Source organism: Triticum dicoccoides, chromosome 3A (assembly GCF_002162155.2).
Source record: "Triticum dicoccoides isolate Atlit2015 ecotype Zavitan chromosome 3A, WEW_v2.0, whole genome shotgun sequence".
Classification (NCBI taxonomy): domain Eukaryota; kingdom Viridiplantae; phylum Streptophyta; class Magnoliopsida; order Poales; family Poaceae; genus Triticum; species Triticum dicoccoides.
The window spans coordinates 40,979,093-40,992,501 of NC_041384.1; the positions used below are offsets into that span (position 1 = coordinate 40,979,093).

Here is a 13,409-nt window from a genome sequence, read left to right on the forward strand (position 1 = left end):
CTGTGAGTCCCTGATCTTGATCGTACACGTTTGCGTGTATAATTAGTGTACGGTCAAATCAGGGGCGTCACAGCACCACACTGGAATTGCTACAATGGAAGGCAGAGAATGGTGTATCTGACAAGGGATTTGGAAAGTTGCTGCTAATGATAAAGAATATGCTTCCAAAGGACAACGAATTGCCCGAGAGTACGTACAAAGCAAAGAAGGCTGTCTGCCCTCTAGGGTTAGAGGTGCAGAAGATACATGCATGCCCTAATGATTGCATCGTCTACCGCGGTGAGTACGAGGATTTGAACGCTTGCCCGGTATGCGGTGCATTGCGCTATAAGATCAGCCGCGATGACCCTGGTGATGTCGAGGGCGAGCGCCCCAGGAAGAAGATTCCTACCAAGGTGATGTGGTATGCTCCTATAATACCACAGTTGAAACGTTTGTTCCAAAACAAAGAGCATGCCAAGGCGATGCGATGGCACAGAGAAGACCGTAAGAAACACGGAAAGTTGAGAGTACCCGTTGACGGGTCGCAGTGGAGAAAAATCGAAAGAAAGTACGGGAAGGAGTTTGCAGATGACGCAAGGAACGTATGGTTTGGTCTAAGCACAGATGGCATTAATCCTTTTGGGGAGCAGAGCAGCAACCATAGCACCTGGCCTGTGACTCTATGTTTGTATAACCTTCCTCCTTGGTTGTGCATGAAGCGGAAGTTCATTATGATGCCAGTGCTCATCCAAGGCCCTAAGCAACCCGGCAACGACATTGATGTGTACCTAAGGCCATTAGTTGAAGAACTCTTACAACTGTGGAATGGAACAGGTGTACGTGCGTGGGATGAGCACATGGGGGAAGAATTTGACCTATAGGCGTTGCTGTTCGTGACCATCAATGATTGGCCTGCTCTCAGTAACCTTTCAGGACAGACAAATAAGGGATACCGCGCAAGCACGCACTGTTTGGACGATACTGACAGTATATATTTGGCTAATTGTAAGAAGAATGTGTACCTGGGACTCAGGGTGGACACGGTCCGGGCCGGTCCGGTCCCGGTCCGAGCCGCCACTTGGACCGGCCGCCGGCGTCCGGTCCGGACCGGACCGAGCTATCCAACGAGCTCCTTTTCTGGGACCGGACCGTTTGGGGGCCAGCTCGGTCAAGCCCGAGAGGACCGAATGGACCGGCCCATCACCTTGCCTGGCAGACTGTATTTTGCTGCGTATAGGTCATATTTAGCTGTTGTTTATGTAGTTGCAGGTAGCTGCCGATCGCACGATCCATCCCATGACCTGGTCTTGAGCAAAACTAGCTAAGCTACTGACTGTACGTGGACATATGCATGCTGCCGGTCCTATTATTCAGAGAAGGAGCAAAGTGTATGCTAGAACATGCAACAGACTAGTCATCAGTTTAGGCATCTGTTGTTTTTGGAGAGTAAATAAAGCAAAAGTGCAACAACAAGTAGATAAGTTTAGCTACTGTTTAGGCATCACATAGTGACAAGCTTACGAATGGATGTAATATGATAAGTCATCACTCCTCACTACATTTTCAGGTAAGTTTGGACAGGAACAGCAGATATATCACATCCACAAACAATTCATTTGGACAGCAGGCACTGGACTAAATTTGGACAGTAAAAATAACTACATTCGGACAGCATTTCCTTTGTTTTTTGGACATCAAAACAACTGATTTTGACAGCAAACATATCACAAATCAGGTTAAGCAACACAAATACCACATCCACAAACATAATGTCTTATCATCATTGAACGACACGATTACAAACTTGCAATGACAATTTCAAGTCCATGTCAATTGGCAAGTTGAACATAACACAAATGAGAGGTTCATCTCCAAGCTAGTTGTGACATTTCACAGTTCATGACTTGACAAGTTCGAACATAACCCAAATGCAAAAGTAGCCTTCCCATGAGAAAGATCACTTTGACATTCGTCTCCAAAATAGCAAGATCAAGATCAACATCCACATGATGAGTGTCTACAAGATAAGCAACATTCACATAAATAATGTTTGGTATCGTATACCAAGTGAAACATGTAGGAAGAATTGTTACCAATCGTTGATCTCCTCCACGATGGGTAACTTGATGGTTTCAACATCATCCTCTTCATTCTCATCCCTCGGCTACAAGTGTGGAAGTTCGACAAATGCTCACATCACAACAAGACCAAAAAAGAAAGAAAGAAAAAGGTAAGGAAAAGATGGCAAACATACCACCAGATTCAAGTCAACGTGAGCACCCTTTATATAACTTGCACCACAAACTAATGCCTCCACCATAACCGGTTTTAACGAACTCCTGTAGTCATCTAATACACACAAGTAGACAAACTAGTTTGAGGATGAGAACTTGACAAGTTTATATCCAAAGTTCATTAGTACGAGTTGACATACCTAAAATCCTTCCGGTCGTGCTGAAGGTAGATTCTGAAGACACGGAGGTAGCCGGGATAGTAAGGAACCTCCTGGCTATCTTGGCCATAATTGGGCTTCACCCATTTCCTTGTAGTGGTCACTATCACTAGTCATTGCACGTTTGATTGCAAGCTTGACACCAACAATGTATGGATAGAAGATGTTCGAAGTGGGATATAAACTTCCTGAAAATGCATTTGTCACCTCAGCCAAACTCTCAAGTAATGGAGAGATAAGGTCATACATGTCCCACTCTGCGTTTGTCGGCGTCCAAGCATAGTTGGCATTGGAACCAGCATGAGAGGTCAAGGCTTCCTTATAATCACGGGCAGTGCTAATCATCTTATAGGTTGAACTCCACCTTCTTTTACAATCCAGGTGTAAATGATTACCAACTTTGACACCCAAGCTTTTGCAAGTGGCAACAAAAGCATGGAGACGAGAAGGTGACCTCTTGAAGTACTTCACCGTCTCTCTCAAGCTGTTTATCAAATTATCTAAGACCTCCGTCCCATCTTGCACGACCAAGTTGAGGATGTGTGCACAACAACGGATATGAAAATACTGTCCTTCGAAGTCATTACCTACAATAGACAACTTTTATATGAGCAAAAACAGCAAGCATGTGAGCAAATATAGCAAGCATGTGAGCAAAAACAGCAAACATGTGGGCAAAAACAGCAAGCATATGAGCACAAAGAGCTTCTATATGAGCATAGCAACAAGCATATGAGCAAAAACAACAAGCATATGTGTAAAAACAGAATGCATACAAGCATACCTCTCCGAAACAAGAACTTGGCCTTCAAAGCATCGACTGCACCATCATTGTTTGAAGCGTTGTCAAGTGTGACGGACATTATTTTGGTCTCAATATTCCATTCTGCCACACAAGCATAGAGAGCATCCGCAATGACATTTCCAGAGTGAGGAGGGTCCAACTCTATGAAAGCAAGAACACGGGTTTGCATATTCCAATTCCCATCTATGTAGTGTGCAACCACACACATGTAAGATAAGGTTTGGTTGCTTGTCCACAAATCTGTAGTTAGACATATGGAGCTCACACCCTTTAGGACAGATTTAAGCACCTCTTTTTCTTTCTTGTAGACCCTCATGCACTCGGCTCGTATTGCCTTCCTTCCAATGGGTTTATAATTTGGATTCATGCACTTCATTAGAATGTTGAACCACTCATGTTCAACCATTCTAAATGAATACTCATGCACACATATCATCTTAGCAATAAGCTCCTTCACAATTCCTTGGTCATACTCAATAGAGGGGTGCATTGTTGGACCACTTGCTGTACCATTGATTTTGCGCAATTCCAGAGTTGTTTGGATGGCATCCCTAGCCATCTTGGCCTTGTAATTCTTACATTTTAAATGATGCCTTCCAATAGTTGAGGTGCTGCCACCTTGCGTATACGCATACTTCTTATCAATACAATAATTACAAACAGCCTTCAACACAATCTCTCCAGTCTTCTCATCTGGCTCCTTGACCTTGTGAAAATGGGCCCAAACATTGGATGACGTCCTAACGGGAGCATTGGCTCTTGGCCTCTTGTTCTTTTTCCTTTTCCTTTCTCTTGCCTCCTCCTCACTAGAGACAACATGCACAAGTGATTCCTCGGACATAGTGTCACCTTCCAGTTCATCTGCTGATTCCTTATACCCCTCTGATGTATCATCATCCGACATATCAGCACCCGCTTGCAATGGCGGAACCACAAACAGATTCTGCTCCTCATATTCCTTGTCCTTGTCCTCATCCATGTCCTCGTCCTCGTCGTCCTCCTCCTTCTCCTCGTCCTCTACCACAATAGTAGATGCATGAGGCAGCTCGGAGCCAGTTGCCGAGCCGGAGGCAGCGGCTTCCGCGGCACGCACGCCGGCACCGGTGCGGTCGGGGAGACGCGGAGGAGGCGGAGGGTGTTTTTTTAACCTACAAATTAACTCTCCCATTGGGGCATTGGGAAAGTCTTTCGCCTTCTTAATCTGCACCTTAGGTTTGCTCTTCTTCCTCGGAACTAGAGGAGGCAGCGCCGAATCTTGCCTAATTAGGTAATTCAAGCTCTTTTCCTTTGCCTTTGCCTTCCCATTCTCCTTACCAGCACCCTTCGGCTTCCCATTCTCCTTACCAGCACCCTTTCCCTTCTCATTCCCCTTCTCCTTCACCATTCTCTACAAAAAAAACAGCACATAAGATCTACAGTCAGTACATCAACCATCAAGTGCAAATAATTCATCTTCTTCTTGTTGTAGCATAGAAAACCTCGTTCTGCACATACTGTCTACTCTCCAGAACTACATCTCCTGACCAAACGTGTTAAATCAGCTAGTACTAGTGCAAACAAACATATAGTCATCTAGCAATAGTGCATAATCAAGCATTTTTTCAGAAACTATTGTCACTTTTCAGTATAATCTCTTGACTAAAGTTTGCTGTTGAAACACTACATCTACTGAAACTATTACATTAGTTCATAAAATTCAGAAACTCTAGATACATTAGTTCAGAAAATTCAGAAACTGTTACATAAGTTCAGAAAATTCAGAAACTCTTACATAAGTTCAGAAAATTCAGAAAGTTTCTTGTTCAAACACTAGATCTCTAGATCACCTATCTAAGTTCAGCACTGAATCATCTCAGTTTGGCGGGGTTACAGGTCAGGTTACCTCTTCCTCTTCGTGGCGCTCGGCGAGGAACCAGGGAAGACGGGACCGATGGCGTGCTGGCCTTGCTGCGTCCCCGACGTACACGTGCTCCTCCAGCTCGTACTCGGACGAGATGGCACCGTCGATGAAGGGGAGAGGCCGCGGGCGATGGCGCCGTAGATGAAGGGGAGAGGCCGCGGGCGATGGCGCCATCGATGAAGGGGAGAGGCCGCGGGCGATGGCGCCGTCGATGAAGGGGAGAAGCCGTGGGCGATGGCGCCGTCGATGAAGGGTTAGGGTTTGGGATTGGAGAGGAGGAGGCACTGTGAGGAGAGGAGAGCGAGGGGAGGGGGGGAGGGGGAATGGAACGAGGGGAGGGGGTTCGCTCGATGCCTCGATCTGTCCAGCCAGATGGGCCTTGCTGCGCCAGCGGTCCGCTCGGTCGGCCCGGTTAAAGACCGGACCGGACCAAACTTTTTGCGGTCTGTATTTCTGGGCCCGGCCCGTCATGTTTTTCTACCGGGCCTGGACCGTACGGTCTGGTCCTGAACGGGCCACGAGCGGGCCGCAAAGCTTGCTCGTGTCGTCCAGGCTGACCTGGGACATCGTCGATTTCTTCCGATCAGGCATCCCGTAAGAAAGAAAGGCAAGCATTTCAAAGGTGAGGCGGATCACCGGACGAAGCCTCGCCACCGTACTGGTGCTGATGTACATGATATGTTCAAGGATTTGAAGGTGGTCTTTGGAAAGGGTCCTGGTGGACAACCTGTTCCGAATGACGATGACGGACGCGCACCCATGTGGAAGAAGAAATCTATATTTTGGGACCTGCCCTATTGGAAAGACCTAGAGGTCCGCTCCCCAATCGACGTGATGCACGTGACAAAGAATTTTTGTGTGACTCTGCTTGGCTTCTTGGGCGTGTATGGGAAGACAAAAGATACACCTGAGGCACGGGAGGACCAGCAATATATGCACGGAAAATACGGCATACATCAGGGTCATACAAGCTATGCTCTTACCAAAGAAGAGAAGGAAATCTTCTTCGAATGCCTGCTCAGTATTAAGGTACCATCTGGCTTCTCGTCGAATATAAAGGGAATAATAAATATGGCAGAGAAAAAGTTCCAGAACCTAAAGTCTCATGATTGCCACGTGATTATGACGCAACTGCTTCCGGTTGCATTGAGGGGGCTTCTACCGGAAAACGTTCGATTAGCCATTGTGAAGCAATGTGCATTCCTCAATGCAATCTCTCAGAAGGTAATCGATCTAGAAATCATACCAAGGTTAGACAATGATTTGGTGCAATGTCTTGTCAGTTTCGAGTTGGTGTTCCCACCATCCTTCTTCAACATCATGACGCACGTCCTAGTTCACCTATGCGAAAAGATTAACATTTTGGATCCTGTATTTCTACACAATATGTTTCCCTATGAGAGGTTCATGGGAGTCTTAAAGAAATATGTTCATAACCGTGCTAGGCCAGAAGGAAGCATCTCCAAGGGCCATGAAAATGAGGTGGTCATTGAGTTTTGTATTGACTTTATTCCTGACCTTAAGCCGATTGGTGTTCCTGAATCACGGCATAAGGGCAGACTGGATGGAAAAGGCACGCCAGGAGGGGAACAAATAGTATGTATGGACGAACATTCTCTCACTGAAGCACACTACACAGTTCTACAGAATTTCGCCTTGGTGGCTCCGTATATGGATGAACACAAGAATTTGCTACGCTCCAAACACCCGAAGCGGTCTGATGACTGGATTACACGTGAACAAACTAGGAGTTTCGCCAGCTGGTTGCAGACACGTACATTGCATGACGCCTCTATTCAAGATGACCTGTACTTGCTGTCCCACTTACCATCTTCGAATATAATGACTTTCACAGGGTATGAGATAAATGGTAATACATTTTACACGATCGCCCAAGATAAGAAGAGAACCAACCAAAACAGTGGTGTCCGCTTTGATGCAGAAACCAAGACGGGAAAGGAAACATATTATGGTTATATACAGGACATATGGGAACTTGACTATCGACGTGGTTTGAAGGTCCCTTTGTTTCGGTGCAAATGGGTCAATATGACACGAGGCGGGGTAATGGAAGACCCGCAGTACGGAATGAAAACAGTGGATCTCAACAATCTTCCGTGTGCAGACAAACCATTCGTCCTAACCAATGATTTGGCACAGGTTTTCTATGTGAAGGACATGTCTACCAAGCCGAGAAAAAGAAAAGATAAGGAAGCGAATGCATCGTACGATGAGCTAAAGCGGCACATAGTTCTTTCTGGGAAGAGAAACATCGTGGAATTGGATGACAAGACAGACATGTCAGGAGATTATGAAAAGTTTGATGAAATTGCTCCACATGAATATTCACCCGAGCATCCAGTTAAATGATGAAGATTTTCCATGGCTACGACGCAAAGGGACACACACGAAGAAAAAGTTTCACACCCAAAGATCTGGGATGTGATCGGCTTCACTATCATCACTTTCTTCTGTGTTTCACACCCAGGAGGAAATCTCTATAATAGTTAGGGTAGCTAGTTATGTGTTTTGGCATTTGAAACGCGAAGAAATTTTATGTGCAAGCAAATTCTTTCATGCATTTATTGATTTTTTCAGCTAATTGACCCTGAAATTGAAAAGCATTTCAAATGAACTCAGAAAAGGTTGAAAGTAGGCATGGTATCATAATTTCACTCACATAGCATGTGCAAAAAAGTAGAGAGGGTTACCGCAAAAACTGGATGCACTTCGTATACAAAATGGATAATTTTCGGACGTAAACTCATCCGTTACAAAGGCATTTCATTTTTAAATAACCTAAGCATTACCAAATTGAATATAATGATAAAACACACTAATATTAAACATAAGAAAAAAGAATCACTGAAAAATCTATCTTCAAAGTTAAGTTATTCATAAACTAGTGATTCACACAAATTTCAAATAATTCAAAATTTAAACTATTCAAATTTGTAAACTACCGGTACTAACAGAAAGTTTGTAATTTTTTGTACCTAAAGCAAAAATATTCACTAAGAAACTCTAAATACAGTAAAAGACAACTCAAAAAAAATAAAAAAAATAAATAAAGCAAAAAAAGAAGAAAAAAGCCCACATATTGCGCCACAGCGGCCTGCATACGACTATAAACCCAACCTGTTGTTGGGCCAGGATGAAGACCCGCAAAGGCCCAATAGGCCCACAGGGCAGCACAGAACATTTAGGCCCAGTAGGCCTACTTTGGAGAGGAGCTCGAGGGAGCTACCGCACCGGGGCTTATAAACCAGTGTGGACGCCCCTCGGCTAGCAAGGTGGGACTAAACATGACGCACCGCACCTGCGCCAGTGCACCCCCTTTAGTACCGGGTGGTGGCTCAAACCGGTACTAAAGAGGGGGGTCTTTAGTACCGGTTGGAGCCACCACCCGGTACTGAAGGGGTGCCGTTCCCGCCGCTTGGCCTGGCCAAAACAGACCTTTAGTACCGGTTGGTGGCTCCAACCGGTACTAAAGGTTGTTCTAGATAAGAAAACACTTCAAAAAAATTGTGAGTTTCTCATCCCTCCCTCTACTTCTTTCTCCTCTGACCCGCCGCCGCCGCCCCTTGTCGCCGCCCCCATCCCCGTCCGTCGCCGTCGCCGTCCCCGTCCCCGTCATCCCCGTTGCCGCGCCGCGCCCCGTTGCCGCGCCCCGCCCCGTCCTCCCATCGTCCCTGCCCGGCCCGTCCCCGTCCCCATCATCGCCGCCCCATCCCCATCGCCGCCCCCCGTCGTCGCGCCTCGCCGGTGAGTTTCTGCCCTGGCCGCCATGTACCACACACACACACACATTGTTATAGAAATGTTAGCAATCTTTCTATTTTTTAGTTATATAATTATTAGAAATGTTAGTTATATAGAAATGTTTTTTAGTTATAGAAATATTAGAAATGTTAGTTATATAGAAATGTTAGTTATAAAGAAATATTAGAAATGTTAGTTATATAGAAATGTTAGTTATATAGAAATGTTTTCTAGTTATAGAAATATTAGAAATGTTAGTTTTAGTTATAGAAATATTATAAATATTAGTTTTAGTTATAAAATTTAGAATTTGCATATATGAAATCACAATCCATCATTTGAAAAATGTTACTTTACTTTTGCGACATATAGTATTTGTTGTCGACGATGCCCGGCCCGCATCCTCGCCGTCGACCCGTTCGCGATGACGTCCTGGTTCAGATGACCCATGTCCAGGACTGGGCTCCGCCGGGCTGGCACTTGGAGGTGCTACCTTCAGGGGCGCGACGCTTGGTGAGGAACCCGGCCCTGGGTCCCGTCGTCGACCCTGATCTCCTTTGGTGGCGTTCGCGTGGGCCACTTTCGGTGCGGAGGGAGCCGGCCCCGCCGGAGGTGGTATGTCGCCGTGTCAGGGAGGAGGACGAGCACGCCCATCGCTACATGGCTGCTATGGACGTCATGTTCTCTAATACCTGGCAGGTTCTTTTGGGAGATCACCCGAGCTATGATCCAGTGATCGTTCCTTCTCTCTGGGTGTCCACCGCCCGCACCTCAGGAACCACGAGTGGCCTAGATTACTCTGTAGTATTCGATCTTTATTAGCTTGCTAGCTAGCTAGCTAGTGATGTATTTGATATTATATCTATTATTCGAGACGATGTATTTGAGATTATATCTATTATTCGAGACGATGTATTCGAGATTATATCTATTATTCGAGATGATGTATTCGAGATTATATTCGATGATGCTTATTATGTACTATGATTGATTCAATTTTTCCTTATTAATTGATTGCATCCATGCATTGTAATTTGAATATATTTCTTTTGGATTATTTAAATAAAACCTATGGCGGACAATACCGACACAGAGGGAAAAGAGGCCCTGTTCAATATCATACGCAATCCTCGCGGGCCAGATGATGATCAGAATGAAGAAGATTATGACGGCTCCGAATATCTAAACAACACCGGGGAGGGTGATATGATATTCGATCGCGACGACCGAATTGATGAAGTCATGAACTATGAGCATGACAAAGAAAATGTTGATCTTGAAACAACAAAGACCGGCGAGGTATATATATTTATATAAGCAGGCATCTGGTGATCATCACATGTTTTAAATGACTTGAAGATATATTAACGAATCGATCTTTCTTCTTTCAGCCATCCAGATCGAGCAAATCTTCAGGCAACAAGAAATGAGGCCCGAACAAAAAGTTGAAGGAGGGCGTAAAGTAGAATATCGAGGCCATCAAACCTAATGGCGAACCATTAACGCCTAAGAAGATTGAGAACAAGTTCATTCGTCAGTGCGGAGTTCTAGTGAAGGACCAACTCCCGATCTCCCTTCAAGAATGGAGAGAGCCAGCAAAGCCACGTCCAGGAGTTACTTTTGTCGATGACAGACAAAAACTTCTGCTGTGGGAAACGCTCATGGAACATTTCACCCTACCAGATCATTTCACAGATGCAGATGTGGAAAAAGTCAAGGATGCTGCTCTTAGGAAGATGGCGGTTGCATTCAACAACCACAAGAATCATGAATGGGACAAGTACGTCAAGGGAGGAAGGAAGACTCCAGTATTCGAGGGAACACTAGAGAAGCAAAGTGCTCATTGGACGATTTCGTGAAATTCAAGGATTCGGAATTATCTAAGGAACGGTCGAGAGTAAACAAGGCCAATGCCACAAAAAAGGATAGGTTCCATAAGCTGGGGCCAGGTGGCTATGCGGTGGGAATGCCTAAGTGGGATAAGTCTGAGAAAGAGATGGAGGATGTAGGTGTCACTCCAGAAACATTGAGCTGGCCCCCAGGTGCAGGACTTGGTTCTATGCGCATGGGGGGGAGTTGGACCCGAAGACAGGCAAAGTTTCAAAGAAGGCATGTCTGGATGGAGCCGAAGATAAGCTACTTGTTGCAATAGAAGAGGCTTGATCGGGGGTGTTCCAGCCCAACAGAGAGAATGATGAGCTTACCGGTCCCTGGGAAATCCTGAACACCCGAGAAGAACACGAGGCGAGGGCGCTATTCCGTGGTATGAGGGGTTTTCGGACTAGAACGCCGACTACAGAACCCGTGCGAGAAAGAAGATTGCAGAGGAGAAGAAGAGGAAGATGGAGGAGGAGCAGAGGAAGTTGGACTATGAACGCCTTCAAGGCCTAGAATCAGCGCACGCGGACTTGGCAGTCAAATTCCAGCGGCAGCAGGAGCAGATCGACTCACTTAGCCAGCAAAGGGGGTCTCAGCAGCTGCAGCAGCTAGCGGATGATCCAGCATTGGATAGCACCGTCCCATCCATGCCGAGAAGCAGCGTGGGTTCCTCCTTGGGCGATGCATTGCTGGATAGCTACCCAGTGGATTACATCATGGAGAACACTAACTGTGAGCTACACTTCAAAATGAAGAACATATCCATGAAGGTGGCGGACGCCGTTGCTTTTACAAATCCCCCCGAGGAAACCTTCCATTGCAATCCGATTCCAGCGGGCTATGCTCGTGTCTTGGTTGATGAGGTGGTGGACCAATATTCGGGGCTAGAGCTTGACATTCCTGGAGGTGACGAGGAGCACACACTGGGAGAGGCCAACCATCGTATCATCCTATGGAGAAAGGATTGCATCATCTTTCGAAGGCCACCGACACCGCGTCATCCGACTCCTCGTCGAAGTCCGCCACCGAGTCAACAGACTCCCGCTCTTCCAAGTCCACCAACGCGTCAGGCCACTCCTCCGAGTCCGGCGCAGCTTCAGGCCACTCCTCCTCCTCCAAGTCCGGCAAAGCATCAGGCCACTCCTCACTACTAGGGAAAAGCTTATACACAGACGCTTACTAGCAGCGCGGGTTTATATCCCTCGCTACTGCTACTTACTAGTAGCGCGGGTTTTTAACCCTCGCTACTACTAAGTTGATAGCAGTAGCACCGGTTTTTAACCCTCGCTACTACTAAGCGGTCTCTACCGTGCCCCGCGGGACATGCCATAGTAGTAGCGCGGGTTTTTAACCCTCGGTACTACTAAGTTGATAGCAGTAGCGCTGGTTTTTACCCCTCGGTACTACTAAGCGGTCTCTACCGTGCCCCTGGGCCATGCCATAGTAGTAGCGAGGGTTATAAACCCACACTACTACTAAGTTTTTACCCCTCGCTACTACTAAGAGATCTCAACCGTGCCTCTTCGGGACATGCCATAGTAGTAGCGAGGGGTAAAAACCCTCGCTACTACTAAAGGTCCCATTTTGAAACTCTGCCCCCCCCCCCCGGTGGATCGCCTTTTCGGTTTTGTAAAAAGCAAAAGAAAATGATAAAAACTTCAAAAATTAAAATCCTTCGAGATGTAGTTATGTTACTACATCTACTAGTTAGGAAAATTTAAAAACTTAAATTTGGACATGTTTTGCAAAAAGTGTAGGGAAAATGTAAAAACGTCTATAACTTTTGCATACGATGTTAGAAAAAAACGTATAATATATCAAAATGTTTCAAAAATTAAAATCCTTTGAGATGTAGTTATGTTACTACATCTACTAGTTAGGAAAATTTAAAAACTTAAATTTGGACATGTTTTGCAAAAAGTGTAGGGAAAATGTAAAACGGCTATAACTTTTGCATGCGATGTCAGAAAAAAACGTATAATATATCAAAATGTTCAGCACGAAAATGTTGATCTTGAAACAACATAGACCGGCGAGGTATATATATTTATATAAGCAGGCATCTGGTGATCATCACATGTTTTAAATGACTTGAAGATATATTAACGAATCGATCTTTCTTTTTTCAGCCATCCGGATCGAGCAAATTTTCAGGCACCAGGAAACGAGGCCCGAACAAAAAGTTGAAGGAGGGCGTAAAGTAGAATATCGAGGCCATCAAACCTAATGGTGAACCATTAGCACCTAAGAAGATTGCGGACAAGTTCATTCATCAGTGCGGAGTTCTTGTGAAGGACCAACTCCCGATCTCTCTTCAAGAATGGAGAGAGCCAGCAAAGCCATGTCTAGGAGTTACTTTTGTCGACGACAGACAAAAACTTCTGCTTTGGGAAACGCTCATGGAACATTTCACCCTACCAGATCATTTCACAGATGCAAATGTGGAGAAAGTCAAGGATGCTGATCTTAGGAAGATGGCGGTTGCATTCAACAACCATAAGAATCGTGAATGGGACAAGTACGTCAAGGGAGGAACGAAGGCTCCAGTATTCGAGGGAACACTAGAGAAGCAAAGTGCTCATTGGGGGCGATTTCGTGAAATTCAAGGATTCGGAATTATCTAAGGAACG

General features: G+C 45.5%; 1 protein-coding gene across 1 annotated transcript; it reads right to left on the reverse strand.

Annotated features, from left to right (window-relative positions):
• Window positions 1-1,718: 1,718 nt before the first annotated feature.
• On the reverse strand, window positions 1,719-5,313 carry LOC119271856. The gene is made up of 5 exons (XM_037553515.1): window positions 5,122-5,313; window positions 4,392-4,626; window positions 2,237-2,331; window positions 2,076-2,146; window positions 1,719-1,999 (listed from the first exon to the last, which is right to left on the reverse strand). Coding segments are annotated over exons 1-5 (594 nt in total). The 3' UTR covers window positions 1,719-1,998.
• Window positions 5,314-13,409: the final 8,096 nt, after the last annotated feature.